At 36.4% G+C, this 16360-nt stretch overlaps 6 protein-coding genes and 1 non-coding gene across 7 annotated transcripts in view; 3 read left to right on the forward strand and 4 right to left on the reverse strand.

Moving 5' to 3' along the window:
* The window catches only part of LOC105558047 (2-oxoglutarate dehydrogenase, mitochondrial-like), a 7866-nt gene extending 4960 nt beyond the window's left edge, over nt 1-2906 (forward strand). The window contains exon 3 of the mRNA XM_012005534.1: nt 247-2906. Within this exon, the coding sequence (XP_011860924.1) occupies nt 247-2906 (2660 nt within the window). The remainder of the gene's footprint in view (nt 1-246) is intronic.
* A 1967-nt stretch (nt 2907-4873) lies between these two features.
* Nucleotides 4874-5953, forward strand: LOC105558048 (adenosine monophosphate-protein transferase FICD-like). The gene has a single exon (XM_012005535.1). The coding sequence runs from the start codon at nt 4874-4876 to the stop codon at nt 5951-5953; it is 1080 nt and encodes a 359-aa protein (XP_011860925.1).
* Nucleotides 5954-6048: 95 nt separating this feature from the next.
* LOC105558049 lies at nt 6049-7936 on the forward strand. The gene is made up of 2 exons (XM_012005536.1): nt 6049-7528; nt 7776-7936. Exons 1-2 carry the CDS (start codon nt 6049-6051, stop codon nt 7934-7936), a joined length of 1641 nt encoding a protein of 546 aa, XP_011860926.1.
* A 1712-nt stretch (nt 7937-9648) lies between these two features.
* LOC105558050 (dihydroorotate dehydrogenase (quinone), mitochondrial-like) lies at nt 9649-10614 on the reverse strand. Its single transcript, XM_012005537.1, has one exon. It carries the CDS (start codon nt 10612-10614, stop codon nt 9649-9651), a length of 966 nt encoding a protein of 321 aa, XP_011860927.1.
* A 949-nt stretch (nt 10615-11563) lies between these two features.
* Trnac-gca lies at nt 11564-11635 on the reverse strand. The gene has a single exon. It is a non-coding gene; the product is annotated as a tRNA-Cys (tRNA).
* Nucleotides 11636-11640: 5 nt separating this feature from the next.
* On the reverse strand, nt 11641-14908 carry LOC105558051 (chaperone protein ClpC1, chloroplastic-like). Its single transcript, XM_012005538.1, has 2 exons — nt 12679-14908; nt 11641-12539 (listed from the first exon to the last, which is right to left on the reverse strand). Exons 1-2 carry the CDS (start codon nt 14906-14908, stop codon nt 11641-11643), a joined length of 3129 nt encoding a protein of 1042 aa, XP_011860928.1.
* Nucleotides 14909-15112: 204 nt separating this feature from the next.
* Nucleotides 15113-16321, reverse strand: LOC105558052 (DEAD-box ATP-dependent RNA helicase 20-like). Its single transcript, XM_012005539.1, has one exon. It carries the CDS (start codon nt 16319-16321, stop codon nt 15113-15115), a length of 1209 nt encoding a protein of 402 aa, XP_011860929.1.
* Between the last annotated feature and the right edge of the window lie 39 nt (nt 16322-16360).

Here is a 16360-nt window from a genome sequence, read left to right on the forward strand (position 1 = left end):
GTCATTCCAGTGCTTGACACTGGGATCCATCCTTTCCATAATCATCAAAAACGTCGTATTTTAACATAAAACAGCTACTTTTATACTCACCAACTTAATAAAATTCCTGGATGCCAGACTGGCATGACACCCTACTAGTAGCACAATGTTCGTACGGCTGTAAGTGCAACTTAATAATTAGAAACTATAGGAGTTCTTTTTTAAAAAACTTAAGTTATACTTATAAGTGTTTGATATCTTATATAGTAATTATGTCGAGTTTAAGCTGCCTTTATGGTGATAATGCAGAATTTGTGGAAGAAATGTATAGCCGTTATCTGCAGGGCGATAAATCAATCGGGGAAGATTGGTACAGAATTTTTTCAAGCAATTTAGAAGTTAATAAAGCGGAGTCTTGTGGTGCACAGCATGCAGTCAAAACGGATGATTCAGTTTCTAGTCTGGCAAATTTTTTCAGATCTTATGGTCATTTTTTTGCAGACCTTAACCCGTTGTCGCCGAACGCAAGTCAAGAAGTAGACTATCAAAAATATTCGAATCTCTCTCCAACGAGTGATGCTGGAATCTATAGAGATATTTACTGCAAGAATATTGGTTTTGAATTTATGCATATTTCCTCTTATGAGGAGAGGATGTGGCTGCAGGAAAAGATCGAAAATCAAACCTATACACTGAGCTCACAAGATAAAAAGGAAATACTGAGGCACTTGGTCGAATCTGAAATGTTCGAGCAATTTCTCCATATGAAATTTCCTGGATATAAGCGTTTTTCTATTGAAGGTGGAGAATCAGCTATTGTTGCGATTGAGAGAATTATTAGTGATTCTGCGGCTTTTGGCATTGAAGAAGTAGTTCTTGGCATGGCTCATCGCGGACGACTCAATGTTTTAACCAAAGTTATGGGGAAAGAATATGCGGCAATGCTATCTGAGTTTCAAGGTAATCTCGCGTATCCAGGTGGTCTTGAGGTGTCTGGTGATGTTAAATATCACCTTGGTTATTCTTCTGATCACGCACTTGCTGGTGGTAAAAAAATACATTTGAGTTTATGTCCTAACCCATCTCACCTTGAAGCGGTAAATCCGGTTCTAGCTGGAAGAATAAGAGCAAAACAAAATATGAGATCTGTGCTTGGAATATCGATTCATGGCGATGCAGCTTTCATTGGGCAAGGAGTGGTTGCTGAAACCCTGACATTAAGCAATATTGAAGGCTATGAGGTGGATGGCATTGTGCATATTGTCATTAATAACCAAGTTGGCTTTACTGCAAACCCATGCTGTGCGCGGTCATCTTTTTATTGCACTGATGTAACTAAATCTATAGAAGCCCCAGTATTTCACGTTAATGGAGATAATCCAGAAGCAGTAAATTTTGTTGCAAGTCTGGCAATGGAATATAGGCAGAAGTTTAAAAAAGATGTGGTGATTGACATGATATGCTACCGCAAATATGGCCATAATGAAGGCGATGAACCTAATTTCACTCAGCCACTCATGTATAAGCTGATATCAAAGCATAAAACTCCAGGAACGCTATACGAAGAGAAGTTGACTGCAGAGAAAGTATTAGGTAGCGATGAAGTAAATAAATTGCGCAGCAAATTCAGAGCAAGATTGGATGAAAGACTTACTGAGTCATCGGCTTATACTCCAAGAAAAGCTGACTGGTTTGATGGAGTGTGGTTAAAACTAAGAAGAGCAAGGCTGAATGATTTGAACGAATACTACACGAATTCTGGTGTTTCACCGAGTGAGCTAAAAAAACTAGGTGTGCATATAAATAGCAATATCCCAAGCAGTTTTAATATCAACAATAAGGTTAGAAAAATACTCGATGGAAGAATAGACAGTATAAATTCCGGCAGTAATATAGACTGGGCAACTGCTGAAAGTCTTGCGTTTGCATCGCTACTTAAAGAAGGAATAGAAGTGCGTTTATCAGGCCAAGACTCTGGTCGTGGGACTTTTTCGCACCGTCATTCAAGGCTTGTTGATCAGGTAACGGAAGAAGCATTTATTCCGCTAAACAATATAAATAAAAAGCAAGCTCGCTTTGAAGTTATAGATAGCGCACTATCTGAGTATGCTGTAATGGGCTTTGAGTATGGATATAGCCTAGATTCTCCGTATTCACTGGTGCTCTGGGAAGGGCAGTTTGGTGATTTTGCAAATGGTGCGCAGATTATGATCGATCAATTTATTGCATCTGCAGAAACGAAGTGGTTGCGATCAAGTGGTCTAGTTTTACTTTTGCCTCATGGTTATGAAGGGCAGGGGCCTGAACATAGTTCTGCTCGCATAGAGAGATTTTTGCAACTCTGCGCAGAGGATAATATGCAAGTAGTTAATTGTTCCACTCCGGCAAATTACTTTCATGTCTTGCGCAGACAAATTCATCGAGATTTTCGTAAGCCTTTAGTAGTATTTACACCTAAATCGCTACTGCGTCATAAAAGAGCAGTTTCTAACCTGTCTGACTTTGAAGGAAAATTCCTCACGGTAATTCCAGAATGTAGAACAGGTTTAGTTTCAAATGACAAAATACGCAAAGTTATAATATGTAGTGGCAAAGTTTATTACGACGTAATTGAAATGCTTGAAACACAAAAAATAAATGACATAGCAGTAGTGCGTTTAGAACAATTCTATCCATTTCCAGCCGATAAGCTAGGCAGTGAACTTGAAAAGTACAAAAATGCTGAAATTATATGGTGTCAAGAAGAACCAAAAAATATGGGAGGATGGTTTTTTGTTAACCCATTGATAGAAGAAGTGTTATCTAGTCTCAATATTAAGGCAAAGAGGCCTGGGTGCATCTCAAGACCTGCTGCTGCATCTCCTGCATGTGGTTATGCTAGTGTTCATGCTCAGCAACAGGAGGAAATTTTAAAGCAGCTTAACTAAACTTCACCTCTACTAGTGGAATATTACTCCAGCTGTTGCTGCCGTAGTTATCAATAGAAGCGTTTAAGTAATCTGTATCAAAGCGCACGGGTACATCAAATTCAAAGCTTGCAGTAATTGTTATGCCTTTTGCTGGTGGCTTGGTAAACGTGATTTCTCCCGTTGAATAATTCACTGAATATTTTTCTGTCTCTTCATCATCTAAGTAAATTTTTATTGTACCATGCACTGGCTTTTTTATCATGCGTGTATGCTTGTCCTTTCCACTTATATAAGTTTTGATCAGTTGAAAAGTCATTTTTTTACCATCTCCTATTCCGATTTCTTGGTTGGTAACTGTAAAGTCTGACCAATCCTTAAAACGAAATCCTATTGCTTTACCTTTTCGTGCCTGAAAAAATGTTATGAGTTCTGTTAGCTGCTTGCTTGACCTGACACCATAAGCTATATTGTACCTGGCACGTGCACGAGACTAATTGATGTTACGCTGTTCACAACCATTATGAGTTGTTACAATGTCAGTGGAAAATTCCGGTCCTCCAGTAGACCCATAAGATATATTTTCTGGAAATCTAATTTCTGTAAATGACATATGTCCTCCTATGAAAGTAAAATAGTTTGGTTGAAGAAAATGTTGTAATTTGAAAGCGTTTCACATAGCAAATGACGCTATGGAAAGTGGATGAGACCACTGAGTTAAACTGCTGTCATACCCACAATCACTATACTCAGGTTCATTTGAGTTGTCAAGCAAAAAAATAAAATTTTATGGCAACTAGCCTTGTTTATGACTTAATTCATCCACCTTTTTGCGTAGCACATTCAGATTAGTTGCTCCTACAAACAGACTATCCCCAATTATTAAAAAAGGTGTACCACCTACTCCCAAATCTCTTACTAGGAGCTTACTGCCATTTATCATTTGCTCAATTTTGTCTGCATTATTTTTCATGGAACTATTAAAATCGTCCTCATCAATCCCTATGCTTTTCACTATATCCAATATGCTTTCGTCTGAAAATCCTCCTTTGTGACTTAAAGCAGAATAGTGAAAGTCGAAATATTTTTCTTTATCAATAAAGTAAACAGCTAAAGCGCTTTTTGCTGCCCTTAAAGAGTCATTACCAAGTATTGGAGCATCCCTAAAGATATACTTAATTTTACCGTCGTTAATTAACTGTTTTATATCGTCTTTTATAGTCTTGCAATATCTACAAGAATAGTCGAAGAAACCTACAGCTATAACACTACTATTTTCATTTCCGGAGTAAGGATAAGTAAGGTCAAATATTTGATCCTTGTATTGTGAAATTTTACTTTTGGTTACATTATCTCGAGCAGCGTAACTACTTTTAATCGACTCCTCTTTGAGAGTTTTTATGATCTTATCAAAATTTCTACTTATATAATTATCTAATTTCTCACCTATATAATTATCGCTTAGCATTTGGCTGCGATTTGAAAGCCAATTGTTTATTACTGGTAAACTTGCTACTGCCAGTATAAAGATCAATACAAACGATATTCTAGACATACAATTTATTTAAAAACCTACAACATAAAACTTTAGTACACATTTATCTGTATATTAAAAGAAGCATCTAATATTAATATATGAAAACATTTGTATCAAGTGTATTTTATAACCAGTTTTGCCTCAAATGCAAACTTTAACAATAAAAACTAAGCGCAAAGCTAATCAGAAAGTTTAAGATGCAAACAGCAAAAGCGCGCGGAGCATAGATTTAAGTTGTTTGTTTTATTCCGCTGTGTATAATTTCAACAAACTCCGCGGAATAAACATATGAACGAGCCAATAATTGGTAGAGAAAAAGAAATAGCTATTCTACAAGACAAACTTCTTTCTCAATCAGCCGAATTTATTGCTGTTTATGGTCGGCGTCGTGTAAATGTTGTATTATCTGCATTTTATCAGCATAATGTAGAAGTGATGTAATGCAGATATTATGCCGATGCCAAATTATACGATTACTTCTAAAATTGCTAATTGCCTTATGAGGATTGAAGCAGCAAAAGAAAAAGTGTTACATTTGCCACTCACTGTATCGATGCTCTCGTCCCTTCGTGAAACTGCACGACTTTATACCACACACTATTCTACTATGATTGAAGGAAATCGACTTGAGCCTAAACAGATTGAAGAAATTTTAAGTGGTAAAAGCCACTTTCCAAAATATAGGAGAGATGAAAATGAGGTTAAAGGATATTATGCAGCTTTAACCCAAGTTGAACAATGGGCAGTGAGAACGATCCCTATTACTGAGAAAGCCATTCAAACGCTTCATGCCCTAGTAATGGCGAGTGGAAAATCTAAAGTGAAGCCAACCTCTTATCGTGATGGTCAAAACGTTATTCGTGATAGCCGTACACGTGCAATAATTTATATGCCACCTGAAGCAAAGGATGTACCAAAGCTCATGAGCAGTATGATTGATTGGATTCGTGACAGTGAGCAAGTGCCTTGCCCAATTATTGCAGGTATTGCGCATTATCAATTTGTAACAATTCACCCTTACTATGACGGTAATGGTCGTATTGCAAGATTGTTGACTACATTAATTTTACACCTTGGTGGATATGACCTAAAAGGACTTTATTCATTGGAAGAATATTATGCTAAGAATCTAGGAGCGTATTATGAAGCAATCAGTGTAGGGCCATCGCACAACTATTACATGGGACGAGCTGAAGCAGATATCACTAAGTGGGTGGAGTATTTCGTAGAAGGTATGGCAAATTCATTTGGGAACGTTTTACAACGTATAAATGAAGAAGAATACCACACTGATCAGACTGGTCTTATACGTAAGCTTGATCCTAAACAACGCAAAGCTCTTGAGCTCTTCCAGGAGTTTTCCACTATTACAGCTAGTAAGATTGGCGAACTGTTTAATTTTAAGCCTCGTACTAGTGCGCAACTTTGTAAAAAGTGGGTGGAAATGGGGTTTATTGAGATTGTAGACTTTTCCAACAGAGGAAGAAAATACAAGCTTAGCAAGCAATATGAGGGTTTGATCTCAAATTAACTGAAAGCTTGCTAGACAGGAAAGCAGTGCATAGGTCAAATTTCAATAAAGTGCTTGAAAACTAAATGTAGACTTAAAGTTTTAAAGACTGGAATATGTACAACAACTTACGTGACTTCATTAAAGCCTTAGAGGAAAAAAAAGATCTAATTAGGATTAAGGAGGAGGTTTCAACAGTTCTTGAAATGACAGAAATTCACCGTAGGGTTTTGTCAAACAAAGGGCCAGCTATAATTTTTGAGAATGTTGTTAAAGAGAATGGTAAAAGCTCGATCCCTGTTTTGGTGAATTTATTCGGTACTATTGAAAGAATTGCGTTGGGACTGAACATAAACCCTGATGGACTGAGAGATCTTGGTAAACTTCTAGCATTTTTGCAATCTCCTGAACCACCGAAAAACTTTAAGGATGCTATAAAAATGTTTCCTCTGCTGAAAGTCGTGTTATCGATGCGAAGTAAAGTCGTGAACAAAGCTCCATGTCAAGAGGTAGTGCTAACCGGAGATGAAGTGGACCTAAGTCTACTGCCCATTCAAACATGCTGGACAAATGAACCTGCACCACTTATCACCTGGCCGATTGTGGTAACAAAAGGCCCAACGGAAGACAAGCAAGATAATTTCAATCTTGGAATATATCGTATGCAGGTTATAGATAAAAAAACGACTCTAATGCGCTGGCTTGCACATCGTGGTGGTGCAGGTCACCACAAACGATGGAAAGAGAAGGAACAAAATATGAAATTTCCTGCTGCTGCTGTGATTGGTAGTGATCCTGCAACAATTATTGCTGCGGTAACTCCAGTGCCAGAAACATTGTCAGAATACCAATTTGCTGGGCTGCTGCGCAAAAAACCGCTTGAGCTTGTAAATTGTAAGACTATTCCGCTTCAAGTGCCAGCTCATGCAGAGATTGTTCTGGAAGGCTATGTAAGTTTGGATAGATATCAAGATGAAGGGCCATACGGAGATCACACCGGCTACTATAATTCTGTTGAGCAATTTCCAGAATTTAATATTACTGCAATTACTATGCGCAAAAATCCAATTTATCTCAGCACTTTCACTGGCAAGCCACCTGATGAACCATCAATTCTTGGTGAAGCGCTCAACGAAATCTTTGTGCCCATTCTTATCAATCAATTTCCAGAGATAGTGGATTTTTATCTACCACCAGAAGGTTGTTCATATAGAATAGCGGTGATATCGATAAAAAAGTCTTATCCAGGGCAGGCAAAAAGAATTGTTATGGGCATACTTTCCTTTCTAAAGCAATTTTTATACACGAAGTTTATTATCGTTGTTGATGATGATATAAATGTACGTGATTGGAAGGAAGTGATGTGGGCAATATCAACGAGAATGGACCCTGTGCATGATACAATCATGATAGAAAATGCACCTATTGATTATTTAGACTTTGCTTCCCCTGAAAGTGGCCTGGGAGGTAAGATGGGATTTGATGCAACAAATAAAATCCCGCCTGAAACCAAACGAGAATGGGGAGAGAAAATTGAAATGAGCGAAGAAATAGTAAGAAAAATCACGGAGAAGTGGGAAGAATATGGATTGACAGGTAATTAAATTATGATGTAGTCTATCGCCGTATATCCGGGGGTGGGTTGTTGTGAGGCTTTTTCACTTTTTATTCTTGTTAATGTGTTTTTCTCTGTATTACTATGCGGGTTTTATATTTTCGCCCTGCCCAAAAGCTACGGTTTGCTTTTTACCTGGAGAAGATTGTGCTGTACCGATAATCAGCGTAATAGATCAGTCTAAAAAATCTATCTTAGTTCAAGAATATACATTTACTCTTGGAACAGTTGCAAAATCTTTGATTAATGCTAAAGAACGCGGTGTTGATGTTAAAGTCATCTTAGATAAATCGCAACTCTACTCAAAATATAGTGTTATAAATGAATTATTTTTAGGTGGAGTACCAATTTGGATCGATGATAAGCCAAAGATTGCTCATAATAGATAATGATTGTTGACAATCAAAAAGTCATCACAGGGTCATTTAACCTTAGTAAAACAGCTAAAAAAGGAAATGCTGAAAATTTATTAATTATTACAGATTATCCTGAATTGATTCAGCAGTATGTGAAAAACTGGGAGACACGAATGTCACAATCTTATAAATACGCTCCCAACTAATCGAGAGCGCTTGCTCAAAATCGGTTTTAAAAACAGCAAGGGAGGGCTTTTTGATTGATTGGCATAATGATTATGATATAATGAACTAAAAGTTTAAGGAATAAAGTAATGGATTATATAAATGATGCTGCCAGTAGCTACACTGCCATTCATGATTTTTTTCAAAACAACGGTGTTGGAGATTACAAAGTTCAATGCAATTATGGTGGGGTGCCGTATGCTACTGATGAGTACGTGCATTCTGGCGATAAATTTTGGAGTAATAATTTCATAGACTCACATTTTGGCAGGGAAATAAAAATGTATCCTCAAAGTGAACTTTTAGCTAAAGAATATGCTGGAAATACGTTGCCAGTTTCAATATCACTAGATAAGGATTTAATAAAAATGAAGGAATGTCAGAAAAAAACGAAATTTGTGGAACTAGAAAGGGAGTCAGGTGATTTAGTGCATGATAAGCAAAAGTATGTAAAGTGTTACACAACAAAGCTATCATATGATGATGTACATATTTACAATAACGATAAAGTTTCGACATTTAGCATAAAATACGACGTGCCAAATGATCCGAAATACAGTTTAAATATAACATTTACAAAGGTTAATGATAATAAACCAGGATTTTGGCAAAAATTTAAAAACATGTTTTAACGTGACCATTCACTAGACTTCTTTCAAAATTGTTAGAGGGAGTGTAAGATCAAGTATTTGAAAGCATGAAATATAAGGAAATAGAAAAGCCTATTTTGCCTAAACTGAAGCATCTTTTCCAATTTTTTCTAGCATCAACTCAGCAGCTTTTTGTTCAGCAATCTTTTTACTAGAAGCGCATGCAAAAACTTTACCATAATCTTCTATGCAAACTGATATAGTAAATTCAGGATTGTGTGCTGGGCCAGTTTGTTTTACAAGCTCATACTCTGGTAAAGGCAATTTGTTTTTCTGAGTCCACTCTTGCAGTGAGGTTTTAGGATCTTGAGGGGGGGCGAGCATGCCTTTAGCTAGCTTTTCCCAATATTGGGTAATAAATTTTTCAACATTTTCAAGTCCGCCATCAATATAAATTGCACCTATTAGTGCTTCAAGCGAGTTTTCTAAATTTTTTAGATTACATCTCCCTCCACTGCAGCGTTCACTATTATTCATGATGATAAAGCCGCCTAATTTTATTTCTTTAGCAACATTAGCAATGGTGTTGCCACAAACTAAATCCGTCTTTCTTTTTGCCAATGCTCCTTCTTTTTCTTCAGGAAATAGTTTAAACAGTATGGCAGATACGACCATATTCAAAACACTATCGCCCAAAAACTCTAGTCTTTCGTAGCTTACAATTTGGTTTTTGCTATTCCTTTTATTTACGCTTGGGTGAGTTAGTGCCTCTTCTAATATTGCGTAATTTGTAAATTTATAATCAATGATCTTAGATATTGCATCATTCAAACTCTTCATACCCATTATTTAAAAGAAAAGCACTTTCTACCACCTTTATACCAGAGAATTAGTTTTATTTTATTAAAATAATACCACCAGCTTCCAAAATTAATGTATACAACCCACCACCTCACTAATGTTACTAAATCCATCTCTCCTTATTAGTTCCGCAAGTTCTAGATTAATTTTGTTTACAACTTGAGGTCCGTGGTATATGAGAGCAGTGTACAACTGCACCAAAGAGGCTCCTGCCTTTATTTTTTTATATGCATCAACACCACTTGAGATTCCTCCGCACCCTATCAATAATATTTTTCCCTTAGTAAATTTGTACATATCGCCCAATAACTCGGTTGAAAGTTTGAACAGTGGTTTGCCACTCAACCCGCCACTCTCATTATGGTGGGAATGCAGATTATCTCTACTTACCGTAGTGTTGCTTACTGTTAATCCGTCAATCTTATATTCCAACGCAAGCTCAGCGATATTTTCTTTCGTTTGCTGATCTATATCTGGTGAGATTTTTAATATTATAGCGGAATTATCAATTGATTTCCGGGTTAGAGTTATGGATTTCAACAATTTTGATAATTCTTGCTTATTGTGCAGATTGCGTAAATTAGGCGTGTTTGGAGACGAGATGTTCAGCACTATATAATTGCTTTTTCCATATACCATCTTTATTAAATCAACATAATCACTAATTTGGTCTTTCGATGCACTATTTTTTCCTATATTTATGCCAAAAATGCAGTCATCAAGCTTGGTTTCATCTATTTGTTTAAGAAAATAGTCTATTCCTTTATTGTTAAATCCCAATCTGTTAATTACCCCTTGATCTTTAATTAACCGAAAAATTCTTGGTTTTTTGTTTCCATATTGTGGATTACGAGTTACAGTACCAGTTTCAATAAACCCAAAACCAAATGAAAGCATAGGTCTTATAATTTCTGCATTTTTGTCAAAACCTGCAGCCAGGCCCACGGGACTTCTGAGCTTATTACCAAAAAAATTCACACTCAAAGATTCTGGCAGCTCTATAGGATTCTTATAAGGTATTTTCTTTAATGCCATGATTGCCAAAGAGTGAGCAACTTCAGGCGGCAGTAAAAACAATAAATTACGTAATATCATTCTGTAGAACACTTTGCTTACTTTTAGTTTATTTTTTATCATGAAACGCTATAAGAGTATAACCATAACTTGAAAAGAAATTAGACTTCTTGCATAACCATATAACATTGGAAATAGAAACAAAAAACTTACTTGACAAGCTTCGCCAGCCCCCTTATTATGACAATAAGGGTATTTATGACTCAAAACTTGTTTTTGACCTGCAGGCTCAATGACAAAATTCAGTAAAAAACTCAGAGTATTTATTGGCGGATTACATAAAATTATAGCGGCTGCATGTCTTTTTTATTTTTTCTACATTCAGCCAAATCGCGCTTATTTTAAGCGCTAGCACATTATTACAGCGCCACTTACAGTAATATAGAGTCAAAACTCGCTACTCGGGGCTTCTTTTGCCTTTTTTTTGTTTGGTAAATTTCTTAATGTTTGTGGCTAAAAGAGTCCAAGAGAGGTGTCATGCCAGTGCTCCTTTTTTTGTCATCCGAGTAGCCCTCTTCTTGTCATCCCAGTGCGTGACACTGGGATCTAATTTCGTAACTTCATAGTATAAATTACTTCAAATTGTATCTATTTGCAAATATAGTAATTTTGCATAAAAAATTAGATCCCAGTGTCACGCACTGGGATGACAAAGTGTGCTTCTGTCATCCTATGATAGCTCTAAAAACCTAGATCCCAGTGTCACGCACTGGGATGACAGGGGAGGTTGCACCATAAGGTAAATCAGTGTCAGCTACTCGGATGACACCTTTTTTTTACTTAGTTTGGGTTATGCAAGAAGTCTATTGATTTTACTTATGAATAAATAATGGATAAGCTTTCTCTATAGGTTACACACTTAAAGCTACTGTTGAATTGAGCAACTTTTACAAGATATAGAAAATGAAAGAGGCCGGGACCGGAATTGAACCGGTATAAAAGGATTTGCAGTCCTCCGCATAAGCCATTCTGCCACCCAGCCATTTTTTATGTGTAGATATCCATTATATCTTTTAGCATAGATAAAGCTTCCTCCCTTTTGCGTTGAAAAGTGTTACGTCCAATGATTGAACCATTACCACCACCCTGCTTAATTTCTTTTGCTTCATTGCATATGTCATCTACTTCCTTCGATTCACCACCAGAAAAAACTACTATTCTTTTCCCTGCAAAACAAGATCTTTTAACATATTCAATTCTTTTAGATAATGATTCAATATTTTCTGTTTCTATTTTCTCCCTTTCCAAATATTTAGTTGGAAGTTTTACTTTGATTATATTAGCGCCAAGTAAAGCTGCTATGTGCGCAGCATAGGCAATAACATCAACTGCTGTTTCACCTTCTTTGGAAATTCCTTCACCGCGTGGATAAGACCATAGCACTACTGCAAGCCCATAAGATTTGGCTTCAGCTACGATTTCACGGGCTTCTTCCATCATATCAAAACACTTAGCAGAACCAGGATATATAGTAAATCCAACAGCCAAGCAGCCCAAACGCAGTGCATCTTTCACAGAAGAGGTTATTGCTTGATCAGAAGTCAGATTTTTTGAATGTAAGGAGTTGGAGCTATTAAGTTTCAAAATAAGTGGGAGCATTCCAGCATAAGTTGAAGCACCAGCTTCAATCATACCAAGTGGAGCAGCATATGCACTTACTCCCGAATCAACTGCAAGCTGAAAATGATAATGTGGGTCATAAGCATCAGGGTTAACTTCAAAGCTTTTTATTGGCCCGTGCTCAAATCCTTGATCTACTGGCAGAATCACTAACTTGCCAGTACCGCCAAGCTTTCCATGCATGAGAATACGAGTAAGATTTGCTTTTACCCCGGGGTTTTCACTTTCGCAGTAGCTTAGGACTTGTTTTACTTTATCACTTATCACTATAATTCAAATTAAATTTAAGTTATAAATTGTAACAAAGATGAAGTTCAATACAAGGATTTTAAACTATATCAAAAGCAATTTTATTTTCTACTTTATTCATATAGATTCTTAATTTCTTTCCTTTTATTAATTTACGATTCAGTATTTCTTCCGCTAAGTAACTTTTTATCTCTTTTTCAATAAGTCTCTCTATTGGACGTGCTCCCATTTCCTTACTATAACCCATTTGTACAAGATAAGATTTCACTTCATCCTCTACCAAGCAGTTTATGCCTTTTTGCGTCAGTTGCTTTTTCAATTCTAGGACAAATTTATCCACAATATGCAAAATCACATCCGTACTTAAGTCAGAAAAAGAAATAATCGCATCAAGACGATTACGAAATTCAGGGCTAAAAACCTGTTCTATTGCTTTTTCGCTATCACCAATGTTAAAATTTTTATGCCCAAAGCCAACAAAACTTTTGCTGCGTTCAACTGCTCCTGCATTAGTTGTCATAATTAAAATTATATTGGAAAAGTTAACTTTACGTCCGTAAGTGTCTGTAACACAACCATAATCCATAATTTGTAGCAATATATTATAGATATCGCTATGGGCCTTTTCAATTTCATCAAGCAGCACAACACTATATTGATTGTTAGATACAGACTCTGTGAGTAATCCACCCTGATCATAACCTACATATCCAGGAGGAGAACCAATCATCCTTGATATCGTATGAGATTCAATATATTCGGACATATCAAAGCGTATAAGATTCATGCCGATGCTTTCTGCTAATTGTTTTGCTAGCTCGGTTTTACCAACACCGGTTGGCCCTGCAAAAAGATAATTTGCTAAAGGCTTATTGTAATTTCTCAACCCAGATTTAGCAATTTTAATAGAATTAACAAGAGATTCTATTGCCTGCTCTTGGCCAAAAATTACCTTTTCTAGATTAGCTTTTAAAGACTTCACTTTCTGCAAATCATCAGATTCAGATCCGCAAGGCACATTTGTAATTCTAGTAATGGTATTCTTAATGTCTCTACTATTTACAATTTTACCCCTGTTTCTTAGCAATTTACAATATGCCCCTGCCTCATCAATAACATCAACCGCTTTATCAGGTAGTATTCGCCCAGTAATATACTTATGCGAAAGTTCAGCCGCAGACCTAATGGCATTCTTTGTATAATATACTCCATGATACCCTTCATAGTAGTGCTTTATACCATCTAGTATCTTTATCGTTTCATTAACAGAAGATTCTTTAACATTAATTTTTTGAAACCTTCTCGCTAGTGCTTTATCTTTTTCAAAACTAGTGCTGTATTCTCTATATGTAGTTGCACCTATACAACGCAGTGTACCTCTTGCAAGCGCAGGTTTGAGTAGGTTACCGGCATCAAGAAAGCTACCACTTGTAGAACCTGCTCCAATGATAGTGTGTATTTCATCAATAAAAAGGATAGCACCTGGTTTTACCTCAATCGCTTTTATTATAGATTTTATTCTCTCTTCAAAATCACCTCTGTAGCGTGTCCCTGCAAGGAGTGATCCTAAATCCAAAGCATAAATTATACTGGACCTGAGCGCACTCGGAACACTGCCTTCAATGATCTTCAATACCAAACCCTCAACTATTGTTGTTTTGCCAACACCTGGGTCTCCAACATATAAAGGGTTGTTTTTTCTACGCCTCAATAATATTTCTATAGTGCGATTTAATTCATAATCACGACCAATAACATAATCTATTTTTTTGCTTCTTGCATAGTCATTTAAATTTTTACAATAACTTTGTAGAATTTCCTCATCTTTTAGTAGCTCACCTTTATTCACTGTAGTAGAAGCGTCATTATTTTTATCAAGTTTTACTTTATGATTGGTGGTGTATTCATCTATATCGTTAGAGTATTTTATATTAGATATATGATAAATCAAATTGGAATCTTTCGCACTTTGTTTCTGCAATAGATCTTCAACGTAGAAATTTTGCTCAGACAAAATTTCTACTAGAACACTTGCTCCATTTATTTCTTTTTTTCCCAAGCTATGAGCCCGTATTATTGCTCTGTGTATTATGCATTGAAACATTGAGCTAGGTTTAACTCCACTGATAATCAATTCAGAACTGCTTTGTAAAAACCCTTTTATATTATTATTATAATCATTAGCCTTGATATTGCATCTTGATAGAATGTTATCCATATTGATAATTTCATCGGCTCTGATATTACATCTTGATAAAACGTAATTTACATCCACGTCTTTAGTTAACGCCAGCAATAAATGTTCTACTTTCGCATATTTTAGATTAAAATTAGAAGCAATGAGTAGCGCTCTATTCAAACTTGCCTCTAAGTTTTTGGAAATCATCTCCTATTCTCTTTAAAAGTGGGAACTCATATATAATGAATAGCACACAATTATTAAAAAAATTGAAATCCAGCAGTTCGCTGTAACCAATTTGAATCCCCACTCTGGATCTACGTCATAGCACCGCGATATCTCAACATAGATTCCGCTAATGAGTAGCGGAATGACGAGTTTTACGCTTATCAAGTTGTAGGTAAATCCTATTTAATATGCTTTTTCTAGTACTCTGCTTTTCTTTTTAAATGCATTGATCTTTTTTCTACCGTATTTAGTCTTTAACGTACTTGGCCTTTTAAAGACCTTTTTGCTATTACGTTTTTTAAATTGCACACTACAATCAAAATTTGGCTCTCCTTCTTTGTCTGCCAATGCAGGCAGTCTTCTCTTATCTTGAGGTGTAACAAAAGATAGCGCATGCCCTTCAGCTCCAGCACGTGCAGTTCTGCCTATACGATGAATATAGTCAGCTTGCGATTGTGGTGCATCATAATTGATAACATGTTGAATGTGGGGAATATCAAGGCCGCGAGAAGCAACATCTGTTGCAACCATGATTTGATTGCGGCCACGACGAAAAGAATTAATGACCCTTTCACGCTTGTGCTGCCTTAAATCACCATGAATTGCTAAAGCGCTATAGTCATCTTTGTACAATCTGCTAGCTAGCTGATCCGCTCCTTGCTTTGTTTTGACAAAGATAATGATTGATCCTTCGCGCTGACATAGTTGTGTAACAAGCTTTTCATATTTTTCTGATTCTGATGCATAAACAATCTCTTGCTTAATTTTTACAGAAGTTGTAGTCTCACAATCAACAGAAATACGTTCTGGTCGATTAAGGTACTTCTCAGTAAGTTTAACTATATCACTAGGAAGAGTTGCAGAAAACATAAGAGTCTGCCGTATTTTTGGCAGATATTTCATGATCCCTTCAATTTGAATTCCAAAGCCCATATCAAACATACGATCTGTTTCATCAAGCACAAGAACGCTAACATTGCGAGTAATCAAAGTTTTACGCTCAATATGGTCTATAATACGACCAGGAGTACCTATTACAATTTGTGGTTTTTTCTGAAGCTGATTTAGCTGCCTAAAAATAGGCTCACCACCAATCAATAAAGCGACCCTTAGTGCAGAATTTTGAAATAAGAGTTTTCTTATCTCATTTGTTACCTGATGCGCAAGCTCCCTGGTTGGCACGATGACTAAAGCTGAACCAGTGTTAGACTCATTCAGTAACTTAGCAACCAACGGAATAGCAAATGCTAAAGTTTTTCCAGTTCCCGTTTGAGCAGATCCGAGAATATCTTTACCTTGTAGCGCTAAAGGAATCGCTTGTATTTGAATCGGAGTTGGGACGAAAAGATTATTTTTATCTAGAGCTTGTGTAAGCGAAGCTGGGAGACCCATCTCATGAAAATTATTCACAATACGTTAACCCTATTAAAA

The sequence above is a fragment of the Vollenhovia emeryi genome, unplaced genomic scaffold (genome assembly GCF_000949405.1).
Source record: "Vollenhovia emeryi isolate VEMERY1.0 unplaced genomic scaffold, V.emery_V1.0 DF939388.1, whole genome shotgun sequence".
NCBI classification, from domain to species: domain Eukaryota; kingdom Metazoa; phylum Arthropoda; class Insecta; order Hymenoptera; family Formicidae; genus Vollenhovia; species Vollenhovia emeryi.